Raw genomic sequence first — 14,172 nt, 5'->3', positions numbered from 1 at the left:
AAAAATTTCACTTTTTGATTAAACTGTCCCTTTCTTTCATCATGAGTTGGAGCCTTTCAAATAATGCTTTCCCTTCAAGAGTGTCTTTTCCTCTTCGTTTGATCTCTTGCGCATCACTTAATATCTGTTTCTTGACCATGTTAATGTAATCTTGAACAGATATCTTCGAGGTTTTGATGCTATTCTCCAATTCAATTAACCGTTTTTCGACGGTTTTTAGCTGCTCTTCCATTTTCGGTGGATAAACAACATTAAACGACTTGAACGCTTCGATGTTCTTGGACGTGGACTCCTTGATATGACGGAGCGCTTGTAAGCAAATGAACCTCTCAAGTTCCCATGGCTCTAGTAATCGACATGGAACAAGTTTCGAAGAAAGTTGCTTCTTCTCTTCTGGAGTAAGCTGGCTCACTTCTCGTGGCGTTACCTTAAGAGTAGGCTTTTGGATTTGTGCATCTTTGGCAATTGTGTAATAATCAATTTCGCAAACTTTGTACTCTGGGGTCTTGAGAGAAGTGTTGGCTTTAATTTCAATGGTTATGGAATATTGGGTATTGTGCTTGGAGTTTGCTACTGGATCCATTATGAAATCTTTTTGAACTTTTGATTGAGACTCGAGAAGAGCAACGGGTATATCTAACGTGGCTACTTTGGCTTCGCTAATCTTGAAGAGATGTTTAGTAAAGCAAATAAGCTCGAGTTTAACTGATTTACGTAGAAAACGTTCAACAAAATTTGGATGATTGCGTCTGATACAGTTGAACGAAATGGGAAACGAAACTTTTCCTGGCGTAAATCGTTCAGTAGTGGTTGGGCATTGTTTATCTGTGTCAGTTGGGGAATATGCAATAAACGAATAAGAATTGTTTTCATTTGGATCTGTCGTCTCGAGGTTTTTGATGGTTACAACAATATCTTCTTCTGGAATATTTTGAACAACTGGAGAAAGATATTTAAATTGAGATTGTACAATCTTTGGAGGCATAAATCCTTGTGTAAGACAAAGGTTCATGACTTTGCAGTGGGCTGTAACTGTGTTTAGAGCTGCTTGAATTTCTTTAGTGGATTTGGCATTTTTTTGCTCTTTTGCAATAGAAAGTTGTTTGCTAAGTGCTACTCTACCTTCATTTAACTTTTCAAGGCTTTCCATTACATGGTCTTGCGGAAGCTTTGATGCTTCTTTCATGTTTGATTCAATAGATTGACATAAAACAAGAAAATTTGTGGCATACTGCTCTGCAAGTTTTTGATTTCCCTCAATTCTTGCTTTTATGGCAAGTTGGATTATGTGCATTCCTGCATCATAAAGACGCTTTTGCTCTTTTGATTCCATAATATAAGACGATAGTATAATTGAATTAAAAACAGTTTGACAAAAAACTGACGGTTCTCTTCAGGGCACCCTAAATCCTTACGTTGCTTAATGAATTTCCATAGGAATGGAGACAGATAAAATGTTAATTATTTAGGGGGCAAGTTGCTACCAACCAACTGTGAGCTCTTATGGTAGAAAAAATCAAAAAGGAAAAGATAGATCAGATTAAGATTTCGAAATCCAGTAAATAAAATAATTTAAAAATATAAACCTTTCCTTAACACAAAAAAATATATTTATTGAAATGAATTTATTGAAAAGCCATTAAAGAATCTTAAGGAAAAGCATGAGCACAAGACACTATAAATATATAAAGTATTCAAATTATATGTAATGTTATGAATATTAATATGTTCAAAATTTAAATATCTTATTAAAAATGATAAATTCCAATAATGAATATGAAGCAAATTAATTAACAATGTGAAGTAAATTAAATATTAAAAAATTAAAATTTATAAAAGTGATTTTGTTTCACAACATTAAAATATAACTGAATAAATACTTACATTTTAATACAAAAATTATTTACAGGGCTTGAAATCTTCAGGAGGAAGTTCTAAAAGTTGTGTTACTGAGTGTACATCATTTGGAGGATATTGTTTTGTTAATGCTTCTATCCGTGTTAATTTATCAAAGTAAAAGTTTCTTTCCTCAGACACCGAGTCTAATTCACTTCTAAACTGCTTTAATTCCTTTAATTTATAATTTAAGATTTTTTCGAGATTATCTAAAAGATCATCAATAGACATTTCTTGATCTTCACACTTTTCGGGATCAAGAGAAATTAAAGAAGAAATTATTCTTGAAAGTTCTCCTTTATCACCAGATACTAATTTTCCCATATTAAAATCAAATGGAAGATTAAGTTCACTCCCATAAATCTGTTTTGCCAGCTGGAAATTAGTAGACTTTTCAAATGGTACTCGACCTCTTGTTACATTTGCTGCTTCTGCTGCTTTTCCAGTAATCAATATCAAATAATAACAAATCTCACGACCTGAAGAAGCTTCTTCTATTGTTCGTAGGTTTCCATTGACTTTGTTATTAAGCCATTCAACCAATTTTTCTTCTTCCATTTTTTAAACGTTCGAAAACTGACTTCACATTCCGTTTGCTCCAAAAATCAAGAAGGCTGTTTCATGTGCGCATGTCAATACTAAAATGAAAGCTTAACTTTTATAGTTCTTTGAAATTAAATTTTTCGTTAGACATCATCATTATGTATTTTTTAGAGGAACCAGCTTGAAAGCATTTTAAAAATAGATACGATGTAATTATTGTGTAATCCTTTTATTGATGCATATTCAAATATGAAGTAACAAACATCGATAAGAGAGAAGAAGAATCATATATGTAATTATAAGCAATCAGAACTTTGGTAATCAATTTACAAAACCAAAAATTTATAATTCGCATTTTTATTTTAGCAAAATCTAAATTTGAATTTTTTCCAATCCAAACAATTCTATCGATAGGAAAGAGTTTGGGAAATGACTCTTTTCGCACTTCAAATTATGGAAAAAGTTTCTGTAAATGTTTTTTCACTTGGAAGTCAATTATCACACTTCCAAATTACATCACAACAAAGTTCATCTATTCCAATCACTACACAATTCATTCATCCACTCGATAGGTCCACATTTATGAATGGATGCTGTAGTGCTTCGTTCGGCTTCAATCTTTCGTCGGGGTCAATTCTTAATATCTTCTCCAAGAAGTCGTAAAACATTAATCGCTTCGGCCTTTCGCGTCTTTTGACTTCTTCTGTTGTTTTCTTGCCATATTCGAGAATCACATTCTTCAAGTTTGGTATGATGAAGTACTTATAGTTAAATTCAGTTTGCGGCATCGATCCGAGGCCATTGTCATTAAAGTATTGTTGCTCTGTTTTTAGTGTTCCGTTTTCATTGAAAAACATGTTCCGTTTGGTGGAGTGCTGTAAAACTCGTTCGGGAACATTACCTAACATTGTAGTGATCAATTCGATCATTTGAAACTCGTTTTGACCTGGAAAAAGTGGCAGCGCAGTAAAAAGTTCAAATAATACACAACCAAGCGACCACATATCAATGGGAAATGAATAGTCCATTCCGAGAAGAACTTCAGGCGCTCTATAGTAACGCGATTGTATGTAAAATTGAGATTTTTGATTTGATGGCATGGTGCTTCCAAAATCAATCATCTTGACAGAGAAAGAGTATATGTCGCCAAGTAATATGTTTTCGGGTTTTAGGTCACAATGAATAAGACCAATACGTTGTAATGCAATTAAGGCTACAAGCATCTTCTTAGCTACAACCTGGACGAGTTGTAGTGGAAGACCATTGTAATCGCGGCGTTTGATGACCTCGTAAAGATCAAATGATAAAAGCTCAATTACCATGCAAACATGATCATGATAAATAAACCAATCATATAATTGAACAATACATTCTTTCTCGGCTTCTGTAATCTGTGATTGTATTTGCATCATGATATGGACTTCGCGTTGAGCTTGTTGCCGGTATCGATGATGTGATTTAGATATTTTTACGGCATAATTTGCAGGAGGTTGTGTTCCACTTGAATGAGGAACTATTTCTTGAACTTTTAAAACTTGACCAAATTGACCACGACCAAGTAATGAAATTACTTTGTATTTAGTGCCTTTTGGACTATCAAGTATATCGTTTTGCTTTATTATAAGATCTCCATTTGAATTGTCATGACTAAGCGGGAAAGCTGGAGTGCTAGGTTGTGTTAAAACAACATTAAGCGATCCAATCATTTCCTCCTTTAAACGAGCACTTTTAACTTCACATCCAATGAATTCAATTAAATTTTGTGTAGCTAATCCAACCTTTTCAATGCAGTGAAATTTGCCAATTACTGAGCAAAAGCCCTTTTTTTCCTCAACGGGCTTTAAAACCCATTATTTCAAATATTTAAAAGACAAATCCCGTGCCTTTCAAGTTATTTTCATTCCCATATAATTTTGTATAAAAACATTCAAAATTTGTTAATTTTTTTATAATCTGATTCAAACATCAAATCTAAATCACTGTATAAAAAATGTTTTTATATACAAACACACAAAATAATAAAAAATTTGGACCTAAGAAGTGTTTACTAGCGAATTACCCAATGATTATAAGCTAATTTTGATAGTCTTTTCCTTTGATTCAGCTTGTAAATGGTTAAGAGCAGTTACAGCATAAATGTAGTTACTTGTGCCATCGACGTAAGGCAAAATATAATATGTATCTCTTGTAATTCCGACAATGTTAGCAGGATCATTCAAATCGACACTATCTTCGCTATCAAACCTATAAATGACATACATTATAGCCTTATCCATCTCTGTTTCTGCTTCTGGAGCATTCCAAACTAAGATGTGGTTGTCACCATCAACGGCGGTTGCTAACGATGTCACTTTTCCTGGTTCCTTGTCATAGATAAATGGCATAGTTGGAACCAGTGCGGGGTACTTGTGGTACGTGTTGATGAGCGCATCACGATAGCCGCCTTGATTCTCGACAACAGCTTGAGCATACCATTGGCAGCTGCCTTGAATCGTGGCGAATTGCCTTTGGAGTGTGTACTTGGCTTCGATTTGGTTTTGGTCTGGTTTGGCTGGATCTTTATATTGGATGGTGCGAACAACATCTTGGCCAATGTAAAGTGGACGCTCTGATGAATACTTAGCCCACCAACGAACAAGAACATCATAATCAGCGGCTGAATATCCGATTTGCCAATAAACTTGTGGAATGTTATAATCAACCCATCCTTCATTAACCCATAAAAGGATATCGGCATATAAGTCATCATAGTTTTGAAGTCCTCTGGTGTCACTACCGTTTGGATCTGAGGCTTTGTTACGATATATACCGAATGGTGATACGCCAAATTTGACCCATGGTTTAAGGGAACGTACTAATTCATGCATCTCCTTGATAAGAAGATTGACATTGTCACGACGCCAATCTCCTTTGTTGGTAAAGCCACGGCTGTATGCAGCAAAACTTGCTGTATCGCCAAATTCTTCACCACTGCTTGGATATGGATAAAAGTAATCATCCATATGGATGGCATCGATATCATAACGAGTAACAATATCTTCAACTATCTGAAGAATGTGTTGGCGAGATTCAGGATATCCAGGATCGAAATAAACTTGACCAGCATAAGTAAGGAAAAGCTCTGGTTTGACATTGATTGGGTGGTTTTCTGCAAGTTCTTTTGTACCGGCGGTTTGTGCACGATATGGATTAATCCAGGCATGAAGTTCCATGCAACGCTTGTGGCATTCATCAACCATGAACTGAAGTGGGTCCCATAGTGGGTTTGGAGCTACGCCTTGCTTTCCAGTAAGAAAACGACTCCATGGTTCATATTCAGAATTGTATAATGCATCGCATTCTGCACGCACTTGGAAAATGATGGCATTGATTCCAGCTTCTTGAAGACTATCTAATTGTGAGATTAATTTTGCTTGTGTTTGTTCAGTTGTCATACCCATTAAGTTACCATTAACACATTGGATCCATGCACCACGGAACTCGCGTTTTGGATGAAGCAATGGATCACTGGCCGAGAAAGCTAGCGAAAGCAATGCAAAAAACATTCCAATTTTGTTTCTTTGCTTACATAACCGTCCGCATTCAATTTATAAGTAACGGTTAGAAGGTGGGTATTGTTCAAAAATTGAATAAAATTTTGTATGGATAACCGATTTATTTATTCATTTTTGTGTGGTTAAAATTATTGTGCCGAAATGAATAATAACACGATAAAAAACAATTCGTCACTTCATTCAGTATTGATTTCATGTGATCGATCACATATATTAATTCGTTATTATAAAACATTAAGTATGATTTTGATAAACCTTTTTTTTTTTTTGGAATCTTCTTAAGAATTTAATTATATCCAATTGCAATTTCAAAAAATATTATATAAAAAGCAATGAATACCTTTGATTTTCATTATGAGCATAGTATTTTGGTTGTGAAAAATTAATACATAATTTTTGAATCTTTTCTTTTATTCCTTCAGCCTTTCATACAGTCTTTATGGATCCATCTCTGAGAAAAAAGTGCCAAAATAAACTCACTCAACCTATAAAATGAATAAAGCAGTCAATTTTTTCACATATTTACACCAACTTTTTATATGCTTATTTGGCCGTGATCCCTTTTTCTGAGAAGCTAATTAATAAATTTTATTTTTTGTGGTGCTTAATTTGTCAGAAATGATCCAATTTTTCTGGTAGGATGATCAAATTCAATACAAAAATGTCTTGCCAAGTGGTCAAAATTAACCGATAGAAACGGCCTTATCAAACAACGTTAAAATGAACAAGCATTCGTTCCTTGCAAGGGTTTACCATACAGCTGGACTTACAGCAAAAGCCTCAGATGAAGTTTCAAAACTTGCAGTTGTTCATGGGCAACTTACACCAGAAGATGAAGCTACAGTAAGCGTTGTTACAAAAGGAAGGATTGATCAACTTCGTCGCGCAAGTCGTATAATTTGTGTTGTTGAAGAAAGAGAAGAAAACAAAGGTAAAGTTAATAGAGTTATTGCCTTACGAGGATTTAAATCCAAAATCGAGGAAGAACTTGCTGGCCTTCTTAACCAATATATAACATTAATTGATAACTCCTTCCTAGTACATCCAACAAGCGAACCATCTCGTATTTTATTTTTGAAAATGAAAGCTGATTATTGTAGATATTTGGCAGAAATACATAGAATGCAAGTCCAACAAGTTCGTAATGCTTACACCCAAGCCTACGATGCTGCAAGGGCTGCTCTCCCTCCTGCCCATCCTTTGAGAACGGGAATAGCATTAAACTTTTCTGTATTCCACTATGAAATTTCCGGAAACAAAACTCTTGCAAGAGAGTTAGCAACAACGGCTTATGAAGAAGCCCTTGTCGCTGCAAAATCGCTACCGCCTGATGAAAAAGAAGATGCGATGGAAGTCATTAATTTGATTTCTTCCAACCTCAACAATTGGCAAATGTAAATAAAACGAATTTCCTAATTTTCATTCATAATTCTTCTTTGATCTGTATGAGAGTGAACAACAACACAAACGATAAAAAATTCAATGGTTACAACATCGTTTCCATATTGAAATTACTTATCGTTGCATTCAAAATATGTCATATCGTTTGTCAGTTGACAAAAAAAATTGTCAATCATTTTTAATTTTACTTAAAAATCATTGATCTTGCTGGGATGTGGTTCAAGGTATTGTTGTAAGTAGTTAATATCCCAATAATCGGGATGATCTAAATACCACTTAACGGTCTCCTCGAGTAAAGTATCGAAGTCAGTGTTTGCTTTCCAGCCGAGTTTGTTGAGTTTGGAAGAGTTAACCATGTATCTGGAATCATTAAATGCTCTATCTTCGACATGTTCGATCCAATCATCTTCATTTCCTGGCATCTTCATTATGCGGATTATCTTCCTGCATAAGTCATTGATGCTAATTTCATACTCGGTACCAATGTTGTAGATTTCTTGATCCTTTCCACGACGAAGAATTAGATCAAATGCTTTGACAACATCAGATGTATGAAGGAAGTTCCTCAAAATTTCGCCCTTGCCATGGATGCAGCATTTCTTGCCTTCACGAAGACGATAAATGAATTTGGGAATAACTTTTTCAGGGAATTGCATTGGTCCAAAGACGTTGTTACCACGTGTGATAATAATGGGCATATGGAATGAGCGGATATAAGCTTGGCAAACAAATTCAGCACCAGCTTTGCTGCATGCATATGGATTGGTTGGAGAAAGAATAGCAAGCTCATCAGCATTGCCATTTAATACTTCACCATAGACTTCATCAGTAGAAACATGGATAAATCTCTTAATCTTATATCGTTTTGCACATTCGAGAAGAGTATGAGTTCCCAAAACATTAGTCTTGGTGAACTCAAGAGAGTTACCAAAGGAACGATCAACGTGGGATTGAGCAGCAAAATGAAGGACAGTATCAATTTTATGAACTTCCATTAAGTATGAAACTAATTCAGAATTAAGAATGCTGCCTTTGACAAAAAAGCAGTTAGGGCATTTTAATGATTGTTCAATGTTTTTGATGTTGGAGCAATAATCAAGAATATCGAGACAGACAAACTTGACATCAGGATACTTTGCGACGAGGTAGTTTAATACGTGAGATGGGATGAATCCTGCTCCACCTGTTAAAAGGACTGAGTTTGGTTGATACTCTTCTTCCATCGAATGGCCTTATTGAAAATGATGACAAATTGAAAAAAGCTTTTTGATAAGTTTATAATGACAAAAAAAGCCGACCAACACAATTTTAAACTACAGGTGTGTAGGGAGCCCCTGTGTAAAAAACGTTCGTCCAAGTGATGTGGTTAATTTTCAGGTGTGAAGTGATTTAACGTATTTATCAATGATGCTCATTGGGTATTCATTTTGAATATGTGCTTTCTAAACATATTGTATTAATAATACATAGCAATGGATTGAAAGAATGATCCATCATGCAAACCCCAATTTTTTCATGTGACTTTATGAAATTAATTATGAAAATCATAATAAGGATGTATACTTATGGTTATATGTAAACTATACAAATTCAAAAAAGCATTATGGTTTTCAACTACATACTATCGAAATCATTGTATGTTATTACATAATTTTGTGATAATTTTCCTCACTTTTATTGTTACTGAATTATTTTTCAACAAAATGAAACACATTTCAATAAATTTATTTAATAAATTAATAAAACCTAATAAAACTATGAAAAACAAATTTCTTCCTCTAATTTTCTTATTTTTTTCATTCATACAACTGAAACATTTTCTACTGAAACATCAACACTTACCATCCTAGTTCAAGTGAATTTGATGAAAGATCTAATTACCAAAGCACAACTTTACATCTTATAATTGAAAGTGGTGTTACAACAATATCAGGTTCTGCTTTTTCTACTTGGTCTTCTTTACTTTCAGTTATCATTGGTGATTCTGTTACATCAATTGGATCTTATGCATTTTATTATTGTTCAAGCTTAGAATCAGTTATAATTGGGGAAAATGTTCAATCATTTGGAGATCGTGTATTTGAGCAATATACTCAATTACAGAACATCACTTTTCCAGCATCAGTAAGTTCATTTGGTTATGCTATTTTTATATTATGTCCTAATGTTAAGTTTTTTAAAGTATCTGAAAACAATCCATATTTTTGTAATTTAAATGATGATGATGATGTTCTTTATGATAAAAATGTTCAAACTATTTATTATTATCCAGCAGCAATTGAAGGAAATACATATGAAAACCCATCACAGTTACTGATTCATTTTATTATTCGAATTTGGAAGAGATTACGAATTTTGATAACATTGAAAGTATAGAAGAATATGCATTTTGTCACAAGGACACCGAAGCATCAATATTTCCTTTTATACAAAAGATTATACATTCCGAACTAATTACGAAAATACTGAACAAAATTCTATAAGACAAAATAAACAAAAGAAAAGATTTTCACAAATACAAAGAAGATAACAAATTCCACGGATAATTTGGATCATGCATCATTCATCATTTATTATCGGAAACTCATCTAAAAAAATGCCCACATCCAAATTTTCCAAACACATTGTCAACGAGTGAATAGCTTGAACACATTCGACGAAGTCTTGATTCTCCATCATATCCATATTTTCATTTTGTGCGTAATTTCTAATTACTACAAGTGCAAGAGATATTTGGTGAGTTAATTCAATGTCTTCATTTAACAACATTTGGTTGAAGATTGACAAAACGAAATTTAAATTTTTAAAATATTTTTTAGATGACGAAGCTCTTATATATATCAATGCCACGAGAAGTGTTGAATATCTTTTTATATTATAATTAGCTTCGTCATATATTGTTAATAATTTTTTAAGAATTTTTGAAAAATTTTCTTGAAGAAATTTGTTTTTGATTTCGACAATTTGATATAATAACCAAAGAATTGACGGTAAGTTTTCATTATTTGCGTGCAAATGTAATATAATATCTTTAGAATCAAATGCAATTAGATTTGATTTAGCTCTGTAATTGATTATAAAATATCCAGAAAATAAAATTAAGTCTTTATTTAATTGTTTAGTTTTAAATCGATTTTTGATGTAATTTTTAAACCCGAAAATTTTGAACTTTCCTATGTCAATATTTCTTGATTTAACAAGATTTAAAAGTATTGTGTCAATTTGATTAAAATGATTTCCTTCGCTTGCTTGAAATGTTTTATAATTTATTGAGGTTCCAATACTTTCAAGAATTAGTGATGAAATTTCATTGGAAATATTTGGATAAAGTGTATATTGCACTAAAAAATTTAATTGATAATAGTATTGTTGCGGCTCAACTTCAATTAAAAAAACTTTTAAGATTATATTTATAATTTCGATTGTAAATAGATCAAAAAATTCAACGTGTTGACAAAAATTAGTGAGCATAAGAAGAATGTTTGAATGAAATTTTAACATTGGTTGTTGTAAAAAGTCAATAAATGGAATTTCATTAAAAAAATTCATTGCAAGTAATTGTTGGCAATATCCTTTTTCTTGTGTTAATATTTTGAATATGAAAAAAGAATTAACAAGGACTTCTTCACGTGGCATTTCTCTGATTGAAACAATCAGGTTTTGAATTAGTAAAGAATCATCTATTTGTTGATTTGGAAAAGGGATTGTTTTTTCATATTTGATTGAGCTTACCAGATCTCTTAATCCTGATGTTAATTCAATTCCATTACCATTTGCAACAGCTTCCCGAATTTGATTTAAGCTATTAATAAAATTTTCATATAATAGCTGATTTTCGAAAACTGAAGGTAATTCTATGAGTTCTTTCATTTCACCATTGAGTCTTAAATGCGATTGATGAGAATTTTCCTGATTTTTATATGAAATCATTTAAAATCTTGCCCTGCATAAAAAGTGCCATTTTGCAAAATGAGTCAACGAAAATTTAAAACATTCCAAAGGCTTTTAGCAAGAACAGAAGAACTAACTGACCCAGATTGCATTAAGGAGAACATGATTGTTATTGATAAACTTTTTAATGAACTACGTAACTCAAATATCATTTCTTCTCAAGAATCAAAAGAATACTTAACACGAATCAAAAACATGCAAAGCAAAATCGCACCAAAGGTTGTGGCTCCAAAGCCAAAATCAAGTACTGTATGTATAACACCAAATGAAATTGCTCTAGCACAAGAAAAGCATAAGCAATCGATTTTGACTGATGAGCTATTAAGAGAAACAGAAAAAATTAAGCAAAATGTTATCAAAGTTGGACTTTACACAGGAATAGATGCAGAAGTTCTAGATAATGTACGTGATAATCTTGAGAATGTAACTAACAAATCCGAAAAAACAAACGTACAAATGACAGAAGTTAAAAGTGAGAGGGTAGGATGGCGGGCCTATCTCTGGCTGATTTATATTGTTGTTGTATTTTTACTTGTTCGTTTCATTTTCCAATAAAAATTGTTAAAAACATTTTAAGGCTCTCTCTTGATAAATCGCATCACAAGATTTGCAAAACGAAAAAAAAAAAAAAAAAAAAATGAATTATTAATTTTTTCCAAAAACATAACCAGTCATCATAAATTTTGTTTCAATGTTTGGAAGCAGCATGAACTTCAAAGTTCATCTATGAATATATTCGACAAATTTTGGAATTCCAAATTCAAAAAATAATATGATCTGGCATTTATTTGTTTGTGGCATTGGGATTATTTGTATTTTAGTTATTTTAACAATATCATTGACTTGAGTTCATTCTTTTGAATATCGAAAATTCCCGTAAAAAAACAACGGCGTTTTTTGAGGGAAAAGAAATGACAAAAAAAATTGAGAGTATTTCTTTCGGAATTTTTCGTATGTATGAAGATCAACCTTTGCCACGCGTAATTTTGATTGGAGATTCATTTTGTGGAAAAACAGCACTACTAATGAAATTAATGGGACAAAAATTGCAAAATTATGAACCAACCATTGGCGCTTCGAATTTTATTTACTCAAGAAATGTTAAAGGCAAAAACCTAAAAATACAAATATGGGACACAGCTGGACAAGAACAGTATCAATCTTTAGGACCAATTTATTATCGAAATGCGTGTGCTGCAATTTTTGTTTATGATGTTACCAAAATTCAAACATTCAATCATATTCCTCAATGGCACAAAATTTTTATGGATTCAGTTGGAGGAAAGTTTAATCCGATTCTTTTTCTAGTTGGAAATAAGATCGATTTGCAAGACGAAATAGCCATTGATGAAGCATCTGCATCATCTTTTGCTACAGATAATGGCTTCTTTTTTTTCCAAACTTCTGCTTTAGAAGGACATAATGTCGAACGTTTATTCCAATCTGTAATCGAAAAAATTTATACTCAAGCGCCAAAAGAAACTGAGACAAAAGAAGTAAAAGAACAGAGCAGTAAGTGTTGCTAAATCACTTCAATATGATTAATAAATTATGATCTGTTATTCCATTTCTCAAAAAATTTATTGAATTTTTTTTATTCAAGAATACTCTGTGCTGTAACTACAGTTTCGTAACAAATTGTTGGCTGGAAAACATTTTTCTCTTTGGAGATTTTTTGAATGAGGTTAGTTACCACTTTTTGATTAATAACGATATGTCCGTTAAAGATTTACAAGAATCAAAATGAGCAAATTGCACATAAGAAATGGGAGAAAGTTTCCACCAAGGATACCACAGGAAGAACTCAATGAAAGAACAGAAAAGAAGCTTGCTGAGTGTGGAGTTGATAATGTTTCCCAAGCAAAATTCACATGTGAAATTTCAAAAAAAGTAATTGGTTCAAAAAAACCAATATATGAAACACTTCAGCCAAACATAAAGTGCCGTGATGATGAAGCATGGTCTCGAGCATATGCACTTGTTTTCAAATTTTTAGAAGAACAAAAAATGCAAATTACACTTGATACAATAAACACAGAAACCCAAAAAACTAAGCTCCTTCTTAGTTCTGCTTTTGATGGAGTTAATGCAACCCAATATCTTGAAGAAAAAATAACAAAACAACTTCAATCCACAGAGTCTTTTTCACAAAGAGTTGCAAAGTTTGTCAAGGAAGAAGGGCTTGATGAACAAGCTCCACAAAAAATAAGTAAACCTGTAGAAAAAGATGCGATCAAACCTCCAAAGAAAACAATTGAAAATCCAAAACGAGATATACCTGAAAGCAAACCCCAAAATAAAATACCTTTAAAAATAGCTCCACTTATTCAAAACGAAAAACCCGATAAAAAATTGCCTGAAGCTACAAACAATAAAAAGAAAAGTTCATCTTCATCTTCTCAAGAAAAAGAAGATATGTTTGATGACTTTTCTTCTGATCGCTTCAAAGACGATGATGAACATGCTGCCAATCCACCAAAGAAAGTGGAAGATAAAGATATTGAAGATATAGATTTTAATCTTGATGAAGATGTAAACAAAGATAGCGATTTGGATATTGAAATCAACCTTGATGATGATGAAGAAAAAAAATGATAATGTCAAAGAAAACCAAGTTGACGATTTTGGAGATGACTTTGATGATTTTGGAGATGATTTTGAAATCGATCAGTAAATCAAATTTATCAAAAAAAATTTAAGATATATTTCTCTAAAATAAAAAGATCAAAAATGTTAGAAAAAGTTATCTCAATTTAATGAACATATTTGAGAATTGTTTTAAGTCTTCGAAAACCTGATTTTTTGAGTGCTTGTAGAAGAAATATTA

General features: G+C 32.5%; 7 protein-coding genes across 7 annotated transcripts; 3 read left to right on the top strand and 4 right to left on the bottom strand.

The window, feature by feature from the left end:
• Positions 1-7: 7 nt before the first annotated feature.
• GO595_000136 (uncharacterized protein) lies at positions 8-1,333 on the bottom strand (the record flags this gene model as incomplete). Its single annotated transcript, XM_067914147.1, has 1 exon — positions 8-1,333. The coding sequence occupies one exon, from the start codon at positions 1,331-1,333 to the stop codon at positions 8-10; it is 1,326 nt and encodes a 441-aa protein (XP_067779591.1).
• Positions 1,334-1,899: 566 nt separating this feature from the next.
• On the bottom strand, positions 1,900-2,454 carry GO595_000135 (uncharacterized protein; the record flags this gene model as incomplete). The annotated part of the gene is made up of 1 exon (XM_067914136.1): positions 1,900-2,454. The coding sequence occupies one exon, from the start codon at positions 2,452-2,454 to the stop codon at positions 1,900-1,902; it is 555 nt and encodes a 184-aa protein (XP_067779590.1).
• A 542-nt stretch (positions 2,455-2,996) lies between these two features.
• On the bottom strand, positions 2,997-5,984 carry GO595_000134 (family 10 glycosylhydrolase; the record flags this gene model as incomplete). The annotated part of the gene is made up of 2 exons (XM_067914125.1): positions 2,997-4,277; positions 4,599-5,984. 2 exons carry the CDS (start codon positions 5,982-5,984, stop codon positions 2,997-2,999), a joined length of 2,667 nt encoding a protein of 888 aa, XP_067779589.1.
• Positions 5,985-6,713: 729 nt separating this feature from the next.
• On the top strand, positions 6,714-7,391 carry GO595_000133 (14-3-3 protein; the record flags this gene model as incomplete). Its single annotated transcript, XM_067914114.1, has 1 exon — positions 6,714-7,391. One exon carries the CDS (start codon positions 6,714-6,716, stop codon positions 7,389-7,391), a length of 678 nt encoding a protein of 225 aa, XP_067779588.1.
• A 191-nt stretch (positions 7,392-7,582) lies between these two features.
• GO595_000132 (putative DTDP-glucose 4,6-dehydratase) lies at positions 7,583-8,617 on the bottom strand (the record flags this gene model as incomplete). Its single annotated transcript, XM_067914103.1, has 1 exon — positions 7,583-8,617. The coding sequence occupies one exon, from the start codon at positions 8,615-8,617 to the stop codon at positions 7,583-7,585; it is 1,035 nt and encodes a 344-aa protein (XP_067779587.1).
• Positions 8,618-11,363: 2,746 nt separating this feature from the next.
• GO595_000131 (uncharacterized protein) lies at positions 11,364-11,900 on the top strand (the record flags this gene model as incomplete). The annotated part of the gene is made up of 1 exon (XM_067914092.1): positions 11,364-11,900. The coding sequence occupies one exon, from the start codon at positions 11,364-11,366 to the stop codon at positions 11,898-11,900; it is 537 nt and encodes a 178-aa protein (XP_067779586.1).
• Positions 11,901-13,088: 1,188 nt separating this feature from the next.
• On the top strand, positions 13,089-13,940 carry GO595_000130 (uncharacterized protein; the record flags this gene model as incomplete). The annotated part of the gene is made up of 1 exon (XM_067914081.1): positions 13,089-13,940. One exon carries the CDS (start codon positions 13,089-13,091, stop codon positions 13,938-13,940), a length of 852 nt encoding a protein of 283 aa, XP_067779585.1.
• Between the last annotated feature and the right edge of the window lie 232 nt (positions 13,941-14,172).

The sequence above is a fragment of the Histomonas meleagridis genome, assembly GCF_020186115.1.
Source record: "Histomonas meleagridis strain 2922-C6/04-10x chromosome Unknown contig_1, whole genome shotgun sequence".
NCBI lineage: Eukaryota > Parabasalia > Tritrichomonadida > Dientamoebidae > Histomonas > Histomonas meleagridis.
This window is presented reverse-complemented; position numbering and strand designations above follow the sequence as displayed.